At 38.5% G+C, this 18252-nt stretch overlaps 1 protein-coding gene across 1 annotated transcript; it reads right to left on the reverse strand.

The window, feature by feature from the left end:
- Window positions 1-847: 847 nt before the first annotated feature.
- rsf1a (remodeling and spacing factor 1a) lies at window positions 848-18242 on the reverse strand. The gene is made up of 16 exons (XM_067389911.1): window positions 18039-18242; window positions 17107-17198; window positions 16930-17022; window positions 16477-16682; window positions 15828-15949; window positions 13461-15022; window positions 13138-13368; window positions 10149-10253; window positions 9987-10066; window positions 9797-9851; window positions 9569-9672; window positions 8483-8550; window positions 8217-8403; window positions 6730-6971; window positions 6237-6422; window positions 848-2650 (listed from the first exon to the last, which is right to left on the reverse strand). Exons 1-16 carry the CDS (start codon window positions 18190-18192, stop codon window positions 2202-2204), a joined length of 3936 nt encoding a protein of 1311 aa, XP_067246012.1. The 5' UTR covers window positions 18193-18242; the 3' UTR covers window positions 848-2201.
- Between the last annotated feature and the right edge of the window lie 10 nt (window positions 18243-18252).

Genomic DNA, 18252 nt, shown 5'->3' on the forward strand with positions numbered 1-18252 from the left:
AATTATAAATATATGTATACATTAAACAGATGAATATTCACAAGCATAATCTAGGTAAAATGATTAAACAAAATATATTAGGCTGCAATCATAAAACGTTCTGATTGGTCCCCCTTCACAAACGCGGAGAAAAGTAACAGTTAACACATGATATCGCTGTTCGTTCGCTACTTTAGTTACTGTATGAATAACAGTTTACACTTGAAAGATAACACTAAGAAACGTTTATAGGCATTGAAAGATATTATTTAGACACAGACTATTTACAGATTGCGTCCGGACCGCTAAGTACCGCCCACTGAAAGATAATTGTTTAATCCATTCTACCCGTTATTTATTTCCATGCATGAGCAGCGCCATCTGCGCCGCTTTATGACGCAAGAAAAGAGCGCGTGCGTTTTATACCATAAACTAAACCGTAGCGCCTGTTCAGGTTTGGAGGAGATACAACACATAATCATATGTACATTGTAAAATTTGAATGGATTAATTTAATGTTTGCATATGGGTAACGTTAGCTGACCAATAAACATTTTTCACATTCTTCTATAATTCTTAAAAGCAGTTCTTATGACCTAGTATTAATTAAGAGACTACACAGGATATTTGTACTCTCAATATCACCCACAGGTCTACATTTGCTTTTTTTATGTAATATATACACTTTCCATTGTACAGTACATGCATTTAACCTAAACTGTTTATGTTAAAAAAATAAATGTTCACTTTATTGGTCAACTAGCCATTAAAGTAAATGCTTCCTGTGTCTTGAATCTATTGCAGGTACTTAAAAAAAAAAAAAAAAAAAAAAAACACAAATTTAGAACCAGGGACATTAACAGCAACATTAAGTTTATTTTTGTTTTGTGAATATTTTTTTTTTTTTTTTTTTTTTTTGAAATATGGAGACATACATCTGGAAAGTAAGAGTAAAATAAACTGAGAAGTAAAACACGAATTCCAGTAGTACAAGGCTCAAAAACACATTCTTTAACTGAAAGCAAAGACCATAATTATTCTAGTGCCTGTGGGTTTTTTTTGTTTTGTTGTTTGTTTTGTAATGGGGTGGATTTGTGTTGGAATGATTTCCATAGTGTTCTAATTCAAACAACGTCCAGCATAAAAGACACCCGCTTGGAGTAAAAGAATCCTAAAAAACAACTCTATGGAAAGAGCGATCCAGACTGCTCTGTCGAACAGAACAGTTCGACAATGCGGTACCAAACGGCACCATCAAAGGTGCTTGATCGACAAGTGCTTTCAGTTGAACACATGAAGCTCAGACAGGGACTTAAATGTGACTGAATGTCCTAAAATTTCAGCAACAGCTTTCAAAGTGCAGAAATGTTATCATTTGAAAAATAATTAAATAATATTGTTTTTACCATTACATATAATGTTATTTTAGTAAAGAGATTATATTAGTCTTTTAAATTAAAAAGATTTGCATCTAAATGACAGATCTTTAATATTAAGATCATCATCCAATGTGTTACGTCCTTTTTTGCTGGTCTACTAACTAGTTTAAGTTAAGGCTTAATTCACCCAAAAGTGAAAGTTCTGTCATCATTCTCACCCAGAGGTGTATTCGTGCTGCTCGTTTCCATACAACGAAAGTAAAAATCTCCTCTTGTGCTCCACAGAAAGTCACGTGGGTTTGCTATGACATGAGGGCGAGTATATGATGTCAGGATTGTCGTTTTTGGATGAACTATCCCTTTAAGCCTTTAATTGGATGAGTGTATTTAGGCAAGGCTCGGCATCAAACGTTAATCCCAAATTTTCTTTCATGTACAACAAAGAAGAAAACATTAATACAGAGAACGTACACCTCTAAAACTCCAGTCTAAAATGCACAGAATACATAAGCTTCAATTGCACGCCATCCAGTGTCTCTGGAGGACGACAGAAGCCGCTTTATACAAACAAAACTGTACTGGCCGTTAATGACAAAGTGCTTTACTCTGAGGAATGGTTACTGTAGTATTAAGGAGACCCTGTTCTAATCTGGGAAGGATGATGCATGCGGCTGTACGGAGTGGATTCAAACATCTGAACGGACACTATGGCATTCCTCTGGAAGCTTCATTTGTGGTCCACTACACCCAAAAACTACGGTGGCTGATGAGGGACATTCCCGTGACAGGTGGCTCTTAGTCGAAGGCGATGAGAAAATAAATGCATTTTACCTACAGAACACATCATGACAACTGTTCACTGTCGAAAACAAAGTTAACAAGGTCCGTGACGCCAGTGAACTCTTCCTCGTCCTCGTCGTCATCGTCATCCTGAGCTGCGGCCCTCAGCGGGACCAAGCCGTTGTGCCGGACGGGACCTCGGGGCCCCGCAGCGTTTCTGGCCGTGTGCTTCCACCTGACGTTTCCGCGTGCATTCTCCTCTTCCTCCTCCTCCTCCTCCTCCTCGTCTGTTTCTATGCGGTTCGACCTTTTGCGGAGGGGCTGTTCATCATCCTCAGAGTCCTCTGTTTCTCCTCCGTCCTCCTCTTCGTCTTCGCTCGAGCTTTTCTGCTGTGTCCGTTTTATTAGTTTGTGCCTGGGTTTGGAGCCTTCCCTGGTCGACTCGCACTTCCGTCCTCTTTTTGATCTCTTAAGCGATTCCTTTGGCTCACAGTCTTTAGAAAGCACGGACTCTAAAAAAATATAGGATGAGATGCAAACAATTAATATTTCTGGTTGTAAATAAACAGTATAGATAACAGTAAGATAATATCTGCTTATATATATATATATATGATTTATATTTAGTGTGTTGATGTGACAAAATGGTGGTAAATCACAGATGTAAATCACAAACAGAGGGTCCTTAGAGATGCACTGTTTCATTAACATTTTGTCTTGTTGTGCAAAAAAAATATGCTGAAAATTTGCACTTGGTGTGCCATAAATAAACCATTATGGGTTTTTAGTCATGAACAAAAATTAAAAGACATACAAGTCCTTGTATAGAAAAATCAAGACCAAAAAATCTAACTAAATATATTTAAGATTCTCTGGTGGTCTTTGGCCATTTTATGTTTTTATTTTTTACGATACACACACAAAAGAAAAACTATACAGTCAAAAAAAGACGGACATGGGAATTCCGAATATACAGAGCAATTGTTAGCAACTAGGGAATATACAGCCCTATATATTTTATTTTATTTAGAAATAAATGGTGCAAAATTTAGAGGTGAATATAGTCTGGTACAATGAAATCCCCTCAATATACTAAATATTACATAATAAATATTACTGTCTTATTTCGAAGGCTGCGTCCTCTGGAGGTCGCATTTGTCAGCCGTATATGTCATAAAGGATGTCTTATTTCAGAAAAGTAACCATTATAAAATTGACCGTTATTTCTAGTCAAGCACAAATTGTTGTAATTTTTTTATGACTTTGTAATGTAGTGGTCACTTTACTTAAAGAGTTAGTTCACCCTCATCATTCCAAACCTGTAAGATCTTCGTTCATCTTCGGAACACAAATTAAGATATTTTTGATGAAATCCAAGAGGTATATGAATCACACATAGGCAGCAACGTCAATGCCCCTTTCAAGGCCCATAAAGATAGTAAAGACATTGTTAAAATAGCCGTTAAATTGAATAAAGTCGCAAAAAGTATTCTTGTCACTTCATTACATTAAGGTTGAACCACTGTAGTTACATGGACTATTTTAATGATGTCTTTACTACCTTTCTGAGCCTTAAAAGGTGCAATGACATTGCTGCCTATGAGTGATTCAGAAACCACTCGGATTTCATCAAAAATATCTTAATTTGTGTTCTGAAGATTAATGAAGGTCTTACGAGTTTGGAATGACATGAGGGTGAGTAATTAATGACAGAAATTTCATTTTTGGGTGAACTAATCCTTTAAATAAAGCAGCCTCAATGACATATGCAGCCTACAGATGCAAGACACAGCTATTGAAACAAAATATAGTACATTCATATCATTAAAAAACCTTAAGCTTATTGTCATGAGCCTGTTTTGACTGGCAAGGATCACAGGTGTGATCCCTATGTGAGGAATATGAGAGATGACATTAACATTCAGTCAAACCAAAATTAATTCAGACACCTTGAACATTTCATTCATTAATGCAGTTTATTCATTATAGTTTAAAAAATGGTATTAAAATATGATAAAATCTTAGAGTTAAACTGCGTCAGAAATAAAATCTTAAACTATGTCAGATAACACCTAAAGGGTTAGTTCACCCAAAAATGAAAATAATGTCATTTATTACTCACCCTCATACCGTTCCACACCCGTAAGACCTTCGTTAAAAAATTAAGATATTTTTGTTGAAATCCGATGGCTCTGTGAGGCCTCCATAGGGAGCAATGACACTTCCTCTCTCAAGATCCATTAATGTACTAAAAACATATTTAAATCAGTTCATGTGAGTACAGTGGTTCAATATTAATATTATAAAGCGACGAGAATATTTTTGGTGCACCAAAAAAACAAAATAACGACTTATTTAGTGATGTCCGATTTCAAATCAATGCTTCATGAAGCTTCGGAGCGTTATGAATCAGTGTGTTGAATCAGCGGTTCAGAGCGCCAAAGTCACGTGATTTCAGCATTTTGGCGGTTTGACACTCGATCCGAATCACGATTGGATACACTGATTCATAACACTCCGAAGCTTCCTGAAGTAGTGTTTTGAAATCGGCCATCACTAAATAAAATGTTATTTTGTTTTTTTTGGCGCACCAAAAATATTCTCGTCGCTTTAAAATATTAATATTAGGGGTGTGACGAGACTAAACTGTGACGAGATTTCTCGTCGAGGCGAAAAGTAGTCTCGTGATGATGCCATGAGGATGATTAGGAAAGAATATGCCACCGCTACGTATACATTACGCCTCCACTGTCGTTTTGCTTTGTATTTAAATAAAAAACATTTAATTCAGTTGGATAACGGACGCCGCCGCTCCATATTTACAGAGTTACGCGCGGTCGTTGAAAGTGAAAGTAAACACAAGCGCGCATTCAAACGTGATCTCAATACCCGCATTTTGAAAGCGGCTCCCTGATGGAATACAGATATCTGTCAATATGAAAGCTATTTTAGGCTGGGCAGTGTAGTTGTAACAATCTCTCAGCTCTGTATCAAAGAAAAATGTGGTCTTATTTGCATGACTGACATGAAACAGTTTTCTCTTAATCTTATTAAGCACAAACAGTAAGGTTTTATTTGTTAACATTAGTTAATGCACTGTAAACTATGAACTAAAAATTAATGACTATTTTTATTAACTAACATATGTTTGTTAATAAAATAAACAAAGATTAATAAATACTGTAGCAAATATATTGCTCATTGTTAGTTGATGTTGGTTAATACATTAATGTTAATAAATGAGACCTTATTGTAAAGTGTTAACATTTTTATTTATACTCTTTTTATTTCTATGATCAGTTTGTGGAAAGGAGTTCAGTTAGGAAGTCTAAAGTTGTAGAAGTTCATAAATCATGTACAGTAAGGTCTGAAGAGACTGAAATCATACAGAAGTGAAGTCAGTCAGTTGAGTTAGTGGCAAAACCTTTTACAGTACTTGAGTATTGTTGTCTTTTACTGCATATGATAATTCATACTCAGAAAGTAGAACTGAAATGACATTCATTACAAGATGATTAGTTAAAACATTTCAAATACACCTGCAGAATATTTTTTCTAGTCATGATTTCACCATTGAGGATTTCTTAAAAAAAAGTGTGTAAAAATCTCGTCTCGTCTCGTCTCGTGAGATACCGGTCTCGCCACACCCCTAATTAATATTAAACCACTGTACTCACATGAACCGATTTAAATATGTTTTTAGTACCTTTATGGCTCTTGAGAGAGGAAGTGTCATTGCTTGCTATGGAGGCCTCACTGAGGTCTTACGTGTGTGGAATGGCATGAGGGTGAGTAATAAATGACAAAATTTTCATTTTTGGGTGAACTAACCCTTTAAGCATAACATGGTCAGGTCAGAGTGTCTGAATAATTTTTGGTTCCAAATGATCAATTTCCGTATTCATACAGTAGTCCACTGTATGAATAATTTATGGGTATAATATGTCACAGTTTACTTTATTTTCACTTACATAAATGAACTCTAATGTCCTGCACCCACTAGTAAAAGTATATCAAAAATATCAAAAATGTCTGAATAATTTTTGGTTTGACTGTATATTAACAATTATGTGAAAATAGGAGTGTTGTGGTGCTCACCTTCACTGTTGGAGCTGGACAGTCGTCGACGGTGAGGAAGAGAGGGGTGTTTCTGATCGGACGCCTTCCGTGATCCCTCAGACTCTGATGTCTCATAGTAGTTGACCTGAGAGTTCTGACTCCGCCGTGGACGCCTTCTATTGACGTCCATGTCACTGTCGCTGAACTCATTTGAGCATTCTGTTTCTGCCAGATAAAGACAGAAGGAAAAACTGTAAGTAAAAAACATAATTCGACGGGACTCTCTACAAAAACCTAGTGAACCACCTACCTAGACAGCCTACCTCCGAAAACAGAAGCAGCAAAAAATTGTAAATACTTTACACAGAGTTGCTGGCTGTGAAGAACATTTCAAAATGAGGTTTAATTAAGTTAATTAAGGATTCTGCTTTGGGAGATACAGTAGCTGCACATGTGGAGCTTTAAAACAGCTTTGAAATGGAGTAAAGAAGTTATTCTTTTAAGTAGATTAGATACGAAAACTCATACAGACCCATTTCCTCTTCTTCTTCCTCCTCTTCTTCCTCAGAGTCTAACAGGTCCTCCTCTGAGGAGCCTCTTCGTCGAGCGGGAGGTCTGCGTTTGCTCCTCCTGTTTCTCTGGGTGTGTGTGGTTCTTCCTGTTCTCCTGGAAGCTGGTTGATTCTCAGCGTCACTGTCACCACTGCACCATTCACTCCCCGCATCACCATCAGACGCACCATCTCCCGAAACCACGAAATCCTCCTCTTCCAAGCTAGCATTACAAAAACATATATTAATGCTGCTTCTGACCCAATTTTATGTGGAAATCTATAGCATGAAAATCTATATAAATGCTGATCTTTTCATTTTTAGTATTCCTCAATAAATACTGGAAAAAATGCATCACAGTTTCCACAAAAATATTAAGCAGCAAAACTGTTTTCAACACTGATATTGATAAGAAATAGGAAAATATAATGTTTTAAAGGTGCCCTTGAATTTACCTTGTCATAGTTAAATAACAAGAGTTCAGTACATGGAAATGACATACAGTGAGTCTCAAACTCCATTGTTTCCTCCTTCTTATATAAATCTCATTTGTTTAAAAGACCTCCAAAGAACAGGCGAATCTCAACATAACACTGACTGTTGCGTAACAGTCAGGATCATTAATATGTACGCCCCCAATATTTGCATATGCCAGCCCATGTTCCCAACATTTTGAAAGGCATTAGACAAGGGCAGTAACGTCTGGATCTGTGCACAGCCGAATCATCTGACTAGGTAAGCAAGCAAGAACAATAGCGAAAAATGGCAGATGGAGCAATAATAACTGACATGATCCATGATAACATGATATTTTTAGTGATATTTGTAAATTGTCTTTCAAAATGTTTCGTTAGCATGTTGCTAATGTACTGTTAAATGTGGTTAAAGTTACCATCGTTTCTTACTGTATTCACGGAGACAAGACTGTCATTATTTTCATTATTAAACACTTGCAGTCTGTAGAATTCATAAACACAACTTCATTCTTTATAAATCTCTCCAACATTGTGTAATGTTAGCTGTTAGCCACAGAGCACAGCCTCAAATTCATTTAGAATCAAATGTAAACATCAAAATAAACACTGTACTTACGCGATTAGACATGCTGCATGACGAACACTTTGTAAAGATCCATTTTGAGGGTTATATTAGCTGTTTGAACTTTTTTTATGTTGTTTAAGGCACACACCCTGAATCGGCTCATTTATAATGATGCCCCAAAATAAGCAGTTAAAAAAAAAAAAAAAGTTCTAGGGCACCTTTAATTCTTTTGATTTTGGGGTAAAATATGACCAGGACAAGTTCTTGACTGTTTTTGAGACATCCACCCACTTGAAAAGCATATTGTTTATTTTGGAACTAGATCCATTATATTTTGAAGAACTGGTATAAAATCCACCTGATTTGAACCCGAAAAGCCCAGATTTGAACCCCCAGTATTCTTAATATTCTCATATTTTACACACACCTGTCACTAATCTGAAACTCGTCCTCGCTCTCCTCCTCGTCCACCGTACTGTCACTGTCCAGGTCATTGAGTCGCCGGCGTTTCCTCTTACGCGGCGCCAGAGGTTTCACAAGCCGCCGACTCTCTCGGCTCACTGTGTTCCGCTGCTGACTCGTAACGGTCGCCACAGGTTTACCGTGACCAGCGCCTGCAAGACACACCACCCATGAATTCAATATGCAAAGACACATATTATAAAGCAAAAAACAGTATCTCATATGTCCAACCTCCTCCTTCTGAATCTTGAAGGTCTTCCTCTATTGCTTCATCAATGGCTTCATCAAAGTCATCGAATCTGGTTGTTAGTAATAAGAAAAATCAAGAATTAGTCAGACTTATATCTTCTTATAGAGTCTATTTCTACAAAAAATATGGTAACACTTTACAATAAGGTGTCATTAGTTAACGTTAGTTAATTCATTAGTTAAGCATTAGCAATGAGCAATGCATTTGTTACAGATTTCTTAATCTTTGTTAAAGTTTGTTCATAAAAATACAACTATTCATTGTTCATGTTAGCTCAAGTCCATTAAATAATATTAACAGATACAACTTTTGATATTAATAATGTATTAGTAAATGTTCAAATTAACATTAAAGGGGTCCTATTATGCTTTTTTACATGTTCAACTTTCTTTAGTGTGTAATGTTGCTGTTTGAGCTTGAAAAAGGTCTGCAAAGATACAAAGCACAAAGTCACTCTAAAGGGAATTATTCTCTATATAAGTGCGCACTGTTTCTGAACTCCCTGAAACGCCTCGATTGTAGCCTTGAGCTTCCTTCCGGGAACAAACATGTCACAATATTCCTCGTTTAAATAATTCCCACCCAACACATGCAAAATAAAGGGGCGAGGCCTGGTTGAGTTGAGTTAGTAGTGTGTTGAAACTCGCAGTTATAGTAAGGGGCGTAACATTTCCCAAACACTCTCAAAGTGGTTGACCAATCACAACATACTGGTCCAGCCGACCAATCAGAGCCTACTGCACTTTTCTGAAGGAGGGGCTTCATAGAGACAGGAACTAAACAGAGCGTTACTGACAGACCGGGAAGAGAGGTGCTGCAACAATGTCAAACATGTGAGAAAAAAAAAGTACTTTTTGAACATTCAATCATGAAAACCTATTCTAGTAGACCCCAAAAAACAAAATCAAAACTCTGAAAAACAACATAGGACATAATAGGTCCCCTTCAACTATATTTAATACATGCTTTAGAATGATTTTTCATTGTTAGTTCATGTTAACTAATGCAGTTCACTAATGTTAACAAATGGAAACTTATTCTAAAGTGCTACCAGAAATATTGATTACCTATAACTGATGGATTTCCTCGTCCTAGTCGATCGCCTCCCCAGATTCTTACTTTTCTTGGCATCTTTTTTCTTCTCTGTCATGGCATCTTCTTCATCACCATCCTGCCATGATGAAGAAGTGCAAATTTAAAACCAAATAAAGCTGATTAAGGCATTTTAAATCTCATCTTATTGACTGATTTGTATAATTTAATTATCTTAAACATAATATAGGTTGCATACTCACTGGATTAGGTATAATGTTCTCCACGCTGATACCCACATACACTAACCGCTCACGTCTGAGAGAGAAAAAAACAAGAAACAAATCTCAAAATCACATGAGGCTATTCATCATCCGTGATGATTCATGGGAATGATGATGAGCAAGTGAGACCATTTATGGAATCTGTGCATGTGTGTGTGTGGATCTACACCTTCGTTCAGCTCTCTCTTTCTTCTTCAATGCAGTGTCCAGATTCTGAAGCTGTTCTTCCAGCCTCTCACAGAGAAGCTTCTGTACATGACAAGAATATATACTTCAGTAATACAGCTCACATACACACACAAGGCATTAACACTGGGATTTAAGCCCTTACATGCTGGCAGGGAGGGCAGAACCATTCTCCATCAGGAATGATCATTAGAGGAGGTCTCAGACAGGCCGTGTGATATCCACTGTCACACATGTCACAAAGAAGGATCTAGGACAAAAATACACAAGAGAGAAAACAGATGAAATGATGTTCTATTTCAATAGTAAATAAATAAAGTATGTTTCTTCTACTCTTTCGCCATTTGATAGACATTTCCATCATCAAGAACACTTTATATTGTTTTATACTGTTTTTATTTAGCAATGCTGTCTAAACGTACTGTATGTGTTGGAATTGAACAAAACATTTTACCCCAAACACGTTCTGTACTATGTGTCTTGTTTTTATTTTTTGTAACTTTTGTCCGCCAGACAATAAAACAGGTTTGTATCTTCCTTGGATGGAAACGTGCAGATTAATATGCGGTAATATTATAATAAAAGATCCACTTACTACATCACAAGGGGAGTGAAATCTGAGCGGCTAATTTTTACACATGCTTGCAGAAAAAGGCTTGCCAAAACAAAGTTACTGGGTTATACTTTTTCACGATTTCTGGGTTGGTAGATTCACCGGGGAGACGATTATAGCACATAAACATGGAAAAAGTCAGATTTTCATATGTCCCCTATAAAGCACACTATATTGCCAAAAGTTTTGAGACGCCTGCCTTTACGTGCACATGAACTTTAATGACATCCCATTCTTAATCCGTAGGGTTTAATATGGAGTTGGCCCACCCTTTGCAGCTATTACAGCCTCAACTCTTCTGGGAAGGCTTTCCACAAGTTTTAGGAGTGTGTTTATGGGAATTTTTGACCATTCTTCTAGAAGCGCATTTGTGAGGTCAGGCAGTGATGTTGGATGAGAAGGCCTGCCAACATGTGATGTTGTGATGCAGTGATGTTGGGGAGAAGGCTCACAGTCTCCGCTCTAATTCATCCCAAAGGTGTTCTGTCGGGTTGAGCTCAGGACTCTGTGCAGGCAGGTCAAGTTCCTCCACACCAAACTCACTCATCTATGTCTTTATGGACATTTCTTTGTGCACTGGTGTGCAGTCATGTTGGAACATGGAACTGTTCCCACAAAGTTGGGAGCATGAAATTGTCCAAAATGTATGCTGAAGCATTAAGAATTCCTTTCACTAGAATTAAGGGGCCAAGCCCAGCCCCTGAAAAACAACCCCACACCATAATCCCTCCCTCCACCAAACTTTACACTTGGCACAATGCAGTTGGGCACGTACCGTTCTCCTGGCAACCGCCAAACCCAAACTCGTCCATCAGATTGCCAGACAGAGAAGCAACAGAGATTCGTCACTCCATAGAACACGTCTCCACATCTCTAGAGTTCAGTGGCGGCGTGCTGTACACCATTGCATCCGATGCTTTGCATTGCCCTTGGTGATGTAAGACATGGATGCAGCTGCTCGGCCATGGAAACCCATTCCATGAAGCTCTCTACGCACTGTTCTTGAGCTAATCTGAAGGCCACATGAAGTTTGGAGGCCTGTAGCTATTGACTCTGCAGAAAGTTGGTAACCTCTGTGCACTGTGCACCTCAGCATGCGCTGACTCCGCTCTGTGATTTTTCGTGGCCTACCACTTCATGGTTGAGTTGCTGTTATTCCAATTGCTTCCACTTTGTTATAATACCACTAACAGTTGACCGTGGAATATTTAGCAGTGAGGAAATTTCACAAATGGACTTGTTGCACAGGTGGCAACCTATCAAGGTACCATGCACGGTACCAGAGCAACCCATTCTTTCACAAATGTTTGTAGAAGCAGTCTGCATGCCTAGGTGCTTGAATTTATACACCTGTGGCCATGGAAGTGATTGAAACACCTGAATTTAATGATTTGGAGAGGTGTCCCAATACTTTTGGCAATATAGTGTATCTCATCTAATCTGATCATTAATTTAATTGCAGCATTGTAAACAAATTTACGAAAATGATTTTTAATAGTTTTAGTTAACAATAACAACACTTAGTGACTTGCACTGAAGAGAAGCACCCATTCTCTTATAACTTGTATTAGTAGGTAAACAGCTAGTTCTATCAACACCTGTGATAGAAATATTTTATGTCAACATGAAATCAGGTCAAAGACCAGTCATATGATTAGCTTAGATCATTACAAACCAATCACCAGAACAAATCACAGTGATGAAGACATTGATTTTTACTCAACTGTAAGACTTAAATGTGCATGTATCTTTCTATTAAGAGATACTCACTCTTCTTGTGACGAGTGACCTCCCGGCCATAAATAAAACTTAATTTCTGCAAAGAGCAACTTGGAAGTCGTGTCAGGTATATACTGCGCAGCTAAGGAATAGAAGTACTAAAGATTCTACGCTCAAAAAACCACAGCAGAGACAGTGATAGTGTTGGAAGACTATAGAGTCGCCCTCGGGGTGAGGCTGTAATACTCGGAGTTAGTATTAATGATCCTGTGTCGGACCAGCGTACACCTGAGAAGGACGGTGAGAGTGTATAGATGCTAAAGACCTGTTTGCTTATGTGTGATTGAGGTAGTGATAGTAGCTTCTTGACGGGACGCCATCACCTTACCTTGGGAAGGGAATTACCTCAGAGTGTTGGAAATGTATTAGAAGTATTCGAGAAGGGAATTACCTCGAGATACTGTAGTATTATATTGTATTATATTTGGGACGGGAATTACCTCAAAAGGTATATATATATTATATAGACAACTGGAGGTTGTTTGAATTGTCAGTGGTGAAGTCAGATTAGTATTGGGAATTTCCACGACACACCCAAGCAACCCCATAGCAACATGCTAAAAACCACTCAGAGCAGCTCGTCAACCACACAGAAACACTCTAGTACTGAGGTTTACACAAGCAAGCACCACTCCTGCTGTTGTCATTAGTTACTGTGGCTGTACACTGTTCATTGAGTCAAATTTTCCAATTGGGACATCAATTCTGAAGTAGTAGTCTGAATTGATAAAAGATAACTCACTAGTTCTGGGTGGTTGGCGAGCCCACAGTGTTTACAAGCATCTTCAGGTAGAATCTCGTTGGATTGGTCTGATTCAGACCCACTCTTGTGGTCTTTTCTCTCTGATTTGGTGTCTTCATTGCTTGCAGCTTTGTCATCGGCTACTTCCTCCTCCCGATCCGGAGCTCCTTTGGATTTGCAATTTTTCGTACGAATTTTTGACCAACGAGTACGCCTGTGTCGCCGTTTGGCCTAAAAGAGAGAGAGAGAGAAAAAAAACATTTGCATAAATAAAAGCTTTCTGTGAAATTCATTGAACTGTATATAAAAAGTTTTCAGGTTACCTTCAGAGACTTAGGCTGTCCTTCCATGTCCACTTTTTTGTCCATCTCCTTGGGATGCACTTTCACCTCTTCATCTACTATGCATTCCTCTTCATCCTGTGCTACTGAGGAGGCCTTGAGTTTTCCATCTTGTTTCCCATCCCGACTGCTATCTGCCACTTTGGGGCTGGGCTTGCAGATTCTGGCAGATCTCCGTAGGGATCTCCGATTGCTGGTTTCCGACTCCTCAATGTCCTTGTGCTGGAGTTCAGGTGTTCGTCTATGAAGTGGGATCTTAATCTTTAGACGAATCCCTTCCTTCTGAAGCTCCGATGACACCTCTTCATTATCATTGTGTCCAATTTTTTCACTGTCTCCCGCATCCTTCACCAAAACCTCACCAATGCTGGATAAGAGCTCAGTGTTTTGTGCATCTTCTTTTGCTTGGAGCTTGGATTTGGCCTTTTGTGACCTTCTCTTTCTTGGGCTTTTCAGACTTTTGTCTTTGCGGTCATCCTCAACATCAGTTTTTTCTTTGGCTGACAAAGCTGCTATCTTTCTGTTTTTTAGTTCGGCAACATCTTCTTCATTGTCAATTCTGTCAACCTTTTCCTCAACTGAAGTGGTTTGCATCTCTTCAATCATTGGAGATTCCTCAACCAGGTTTGATGCTTTTGCTGCCACATCTGGGTTCTTATCACAAACATCTTTTGACACCAGATCCTCAGGGATACTGCATGGATGAGGACCATTGTCTGCATTAACCATGGATTTCCCAACAAGTACAGACTGTCTTGCGCTATCCGCGCCTCCAACTTCAGTCTTCAAGACATTCCCATTCCCATGATGACCATTTGAAGAATTATCGTTTTCATGCAAAGGCTTCTTTCTCTCAATGGGACCTTTGATAACTCCAACACCTACGTATTGTTCTCGTATTGCATTTTGGCAAAGATCAACAGGTGAATGCTTCCCAATAAGCTTTTGTGGGACAGCGATGATGGCCGATGGTCCTTTCTCCCCATCAGTTGGGTATTCTCTTTTGATTTGCTGCTCCTTCAATGGCAAGACGGCAGGATTGCGAACGATTATACCTCCTGTGCTGATGCTGCCATTGCTGTTAAGGTTGTTGTTGTTGTGATTGACGTTGCTGTAGTGATTGCTGACATCAAATCCTCCACTCCTTTTCAACTCCCTCTTCTTCAGCGGTATTTTAGCCTGTTGGTCGCTCTTTATAGTTCTAGACACATTCTCAAACATCACCTCTTTCTTGTCATCGTGCATCTCTGATTTCTTCGCCGGCTCGTGTTTGATGGCAACAGGGGGCATGACGACGGAAATGGCATTCCATGGTTTGGGACAATCTTTTGGTTCTTCTTTGACAAGAGTTTTGATTGTACTAACCCTGTTGTCGATGACCACTTTAGGTATGGAAATTACAGCAACTTTCTCCGGTTGCTCTGGTTTACCAGGATCCATTGATGTTTCTTTTTTAATCTCTTTAGTGAGTTTTATTAACTCACTTTTATTGGAATTGAAGTCCCCTTGCCCTGATTCATGGTTTTTCAAGTCCTCAGACTCATCTTGAATACAAAATACAGAACTACATGAGTTCAACAGTTTAGTTCTGGCCTCTAGCAAAATTAGTAGGAGCAGGAGTATGGCTGTAACCACACATTTAGGATTAAAGGGATAGTTCACAAAAAAAAAAATGAAAATTATCCAATGATTTTCTCACCCTCAAGCCATCCTAGGTGTATATGACTATCTTCTTTCAGACGAACACAATCGAAGTTATATTAAAAAATATCCTGACTCTTCCAAGCTTTATAATGGCCTATTTGTTTTAACCACGAGAGGCGTTCAAACTTACGTTACTCCTTCATCCTGTGTCATACATCGCACCAGGGATTACTCATTTGGCTCAAGTCGGCTTGCGCAGTATGTGTACGGTGTGTACTTTAGTTAATAAAGTTTTAAATATGGATATTTTTCTTACAAAAACCCATCACTTCACTTCAGAAGGCCTTTATTACCCCCTGGAGCCATGTGGATATCTTTTATGATGGATGGATGCACTTTTTTGGACTTCAAAATAAGGAGCGCCATTCACTACCATTATAAAGCTGGGAAGATTCAAGATATTTTTCAATATAACTCCGATTGTGTTTGTCTGAAAGAAGATATACGTATACACCTAAGATGGCTTGAGCGTGAGTAAATCATGGGATAATTTTCATTTTTGGGTAAACTAATCCTTTAAGAATCGGCCATTGAAAACCCACAGTATTTGACCATTAGTGTGGATGTTGTGGGAGACTTGTTCCTCTCAATGTCTGTGGTGCTTACAGCCCTAAATGGGAAATGTTAATTTACAAAGAGTTTTACCTTTAACACCTTCTGCCTCCATATTTGGGCTGGTGGGACAGTCTTGCTTCTCTTGGTCAGTCACGGCTGGTTCAATCTTGGCTTTAAGCTTTTCTAGTGTGTCTGCAAGATCATTCCTAGTCCTGTTTTAAGTAAAAATGCATTTCTTATTCATTGACAAACTTCATCAAAGGAGGTACAACTCTTATACTTCTAGAAAAAAAATGTGTTCTTGTAGGTTGTATACTAGTACAACATTGTTTTGATTCTGAGGGAACACATAATGTTAAAATGTAGACCTTGACCCCTGGTTTCAAAGACAAGGCTTAAGCTGGTCCTAGACTAAAATGCATGTTCAAGCTGTTTTAACTGAAAGCAACTTGAACTGACATATCTTAAAACATTTCAGTGCCATTGTTTTGTCTCAAGATGCACGCCAGTAATGTTTTTTTCTAGTGTATGTTTATAAAAGATACTTAAATATCCTAACTGAACTAAGGCCTAATCCTGGCTTAGACTAAGCCCTGTCTGTGAAACCAGGCCTGAATGTGCTCTAAGATTTAATGTTCACATAAATTGAAACTTGATGTGTAAATCATCATCATGTCCATCATTCCCTCATCAGTTTGATAAACCAAACTTTGTGGTCTTCTCATCACAATTTACTCACCTCGCAATGCATTTCCAGGAGGATCCATCCAAATCATCCTGTTCCTCAGAATAAACACGTATATTCTGATCTTGATCTGAATGGAACCAGTACAGAAGACCTTCCTTGTCTCTACCGATGGGCTGTAGACGCATCTTGTCTGGGTCTTCCTCGTTGATTAATGTCTTAAACTTGAGATTGTCATCAAACTGGCACTCACACAAGTACTGTTAATGAAATAAAGAATAAAGGTGAATCTCACACACACACGCACACAAAAACATCCAGGGCACACTTTACCCCAAAATAAATAAATTATTTTTCTTATTCATTTTGATTTTTGGGGTGAAATATGACACAGACATGTTCTTGACACATTTCATTAGAAGCAATACAACTTCATAAAGTTATATCTCCATCAAAACAAGTCAAACTCTATTATTGATGTATATTGTCAACTTTTATAAAACTGACCTTTAAAATGCCAGTCTTACACTCAACTGTCATTTCTAAGTAGCTTTTTCTCTCCATTTCCCATGCCCAGGTGCTGTTAAATTCCTGGCACACCTGCATAAAAAGGATTTCAACAAACAGATCGATTTGCGTGGATTTACATTTTCATTGCATATGATTTAAAACTAAAATACTCACCTTTACAAGATACTTCTCCCATCTGTCTGGTGTGACTGTTTTGCCAATCTTCCGCAGTAGTTTGACATGGAGCTCAATCAATGGCAGAGGAACTAAATTGTACAAAAAGTGTGATTAAGTATTATTTATCATATAAAACTTGACAACTTGCTAACTTAAAATAAATATTATTAACAGTTTTCCTGTCCTTTGCATTTTTCTTTGTTTGCTCATTGCTGTATACCCTTTATTTATTATTTAAAATAAATGCATTAAAAACACATCTCTCTCGTTACTATATCATCGAATTGATCCAATCAGCTATCAGCAAAGTTCACGAAAACCAGTAATTCTGCAGTGACGTTTACAAACGCTATTCTCCTAATGACAACATTAATGTCGTGGAGCTCACATTCAGCTATTGTTATAGGAAACCTACGCGTACACAATTAATACAGTATTTAAAGTGGCCTGGGCGTAAACAAAACTGTGCAGCGATTCCATTACTATTACAGTTATTATTATTGTAGCATAGGAAGTTTGACAGCGGCCTGCGCATGTGCAGTGTGCGGGAACCGTCCCATCGGTGTTTATAATCTGAATGTAAATGTATATCAGGCCAATTTATCGCACGATACTGAAGTGTTTCTCTATTTAACTGTCACCAACAGCATGATAGCACCCTTAGCAGTGCGTATAGCCTTTCCGACGGCAATCATATTCTGAGGCTAATCTTTAAATGTGATTTTTCCACTGGTAAAGGGTGGAAAAGCCACACATGACCGCTTTAAACACTTCGCCACAGTCCATCTGAAAAGCATTAGGGACATGATTTCCGTCCAAACAAAGACTATGAGATACAACAAGCCAAACTTTAAGTGATCAAACCCCTGATGGGCAGAGATGAGGAGCCAGTCCAAATAAACACAAACCCAGCCTCTCCCACAGCTCACCCGCTGATGTATCTTGTAAGTATCGCTCCAGCTGAGGGAACGTCAGCTCGGGCAGATCCAGAACAGACCCGTAGCGCTCCAAAAAAGAGCAGACCACCGCAAAACCTGGACTGAGCGCTGGAGGAAGAGCTGCTGTGGTGCCCGGAGCAGCCATCTTTCCTGGAGATGACGAGCTATGCTCTGCTTAGACCCAAAACTGCCCACAATACACCGC

Source organism: Chanodichthys erythropterus, chromosome 7 (genome assembly GCF_024489055.1).
Source record: "Chanodichthys erythropterus isolate Z2021 chromosome 7, ASM2448905v1, whole genome shotgun sequence".
Lineage (NCBI taxonomy): Eukaryota > Metazoa > Chordata > Actinopteri > Cypriniformes > Xenocyprididae > Chanodichthys > Chanodichthys erythropterus.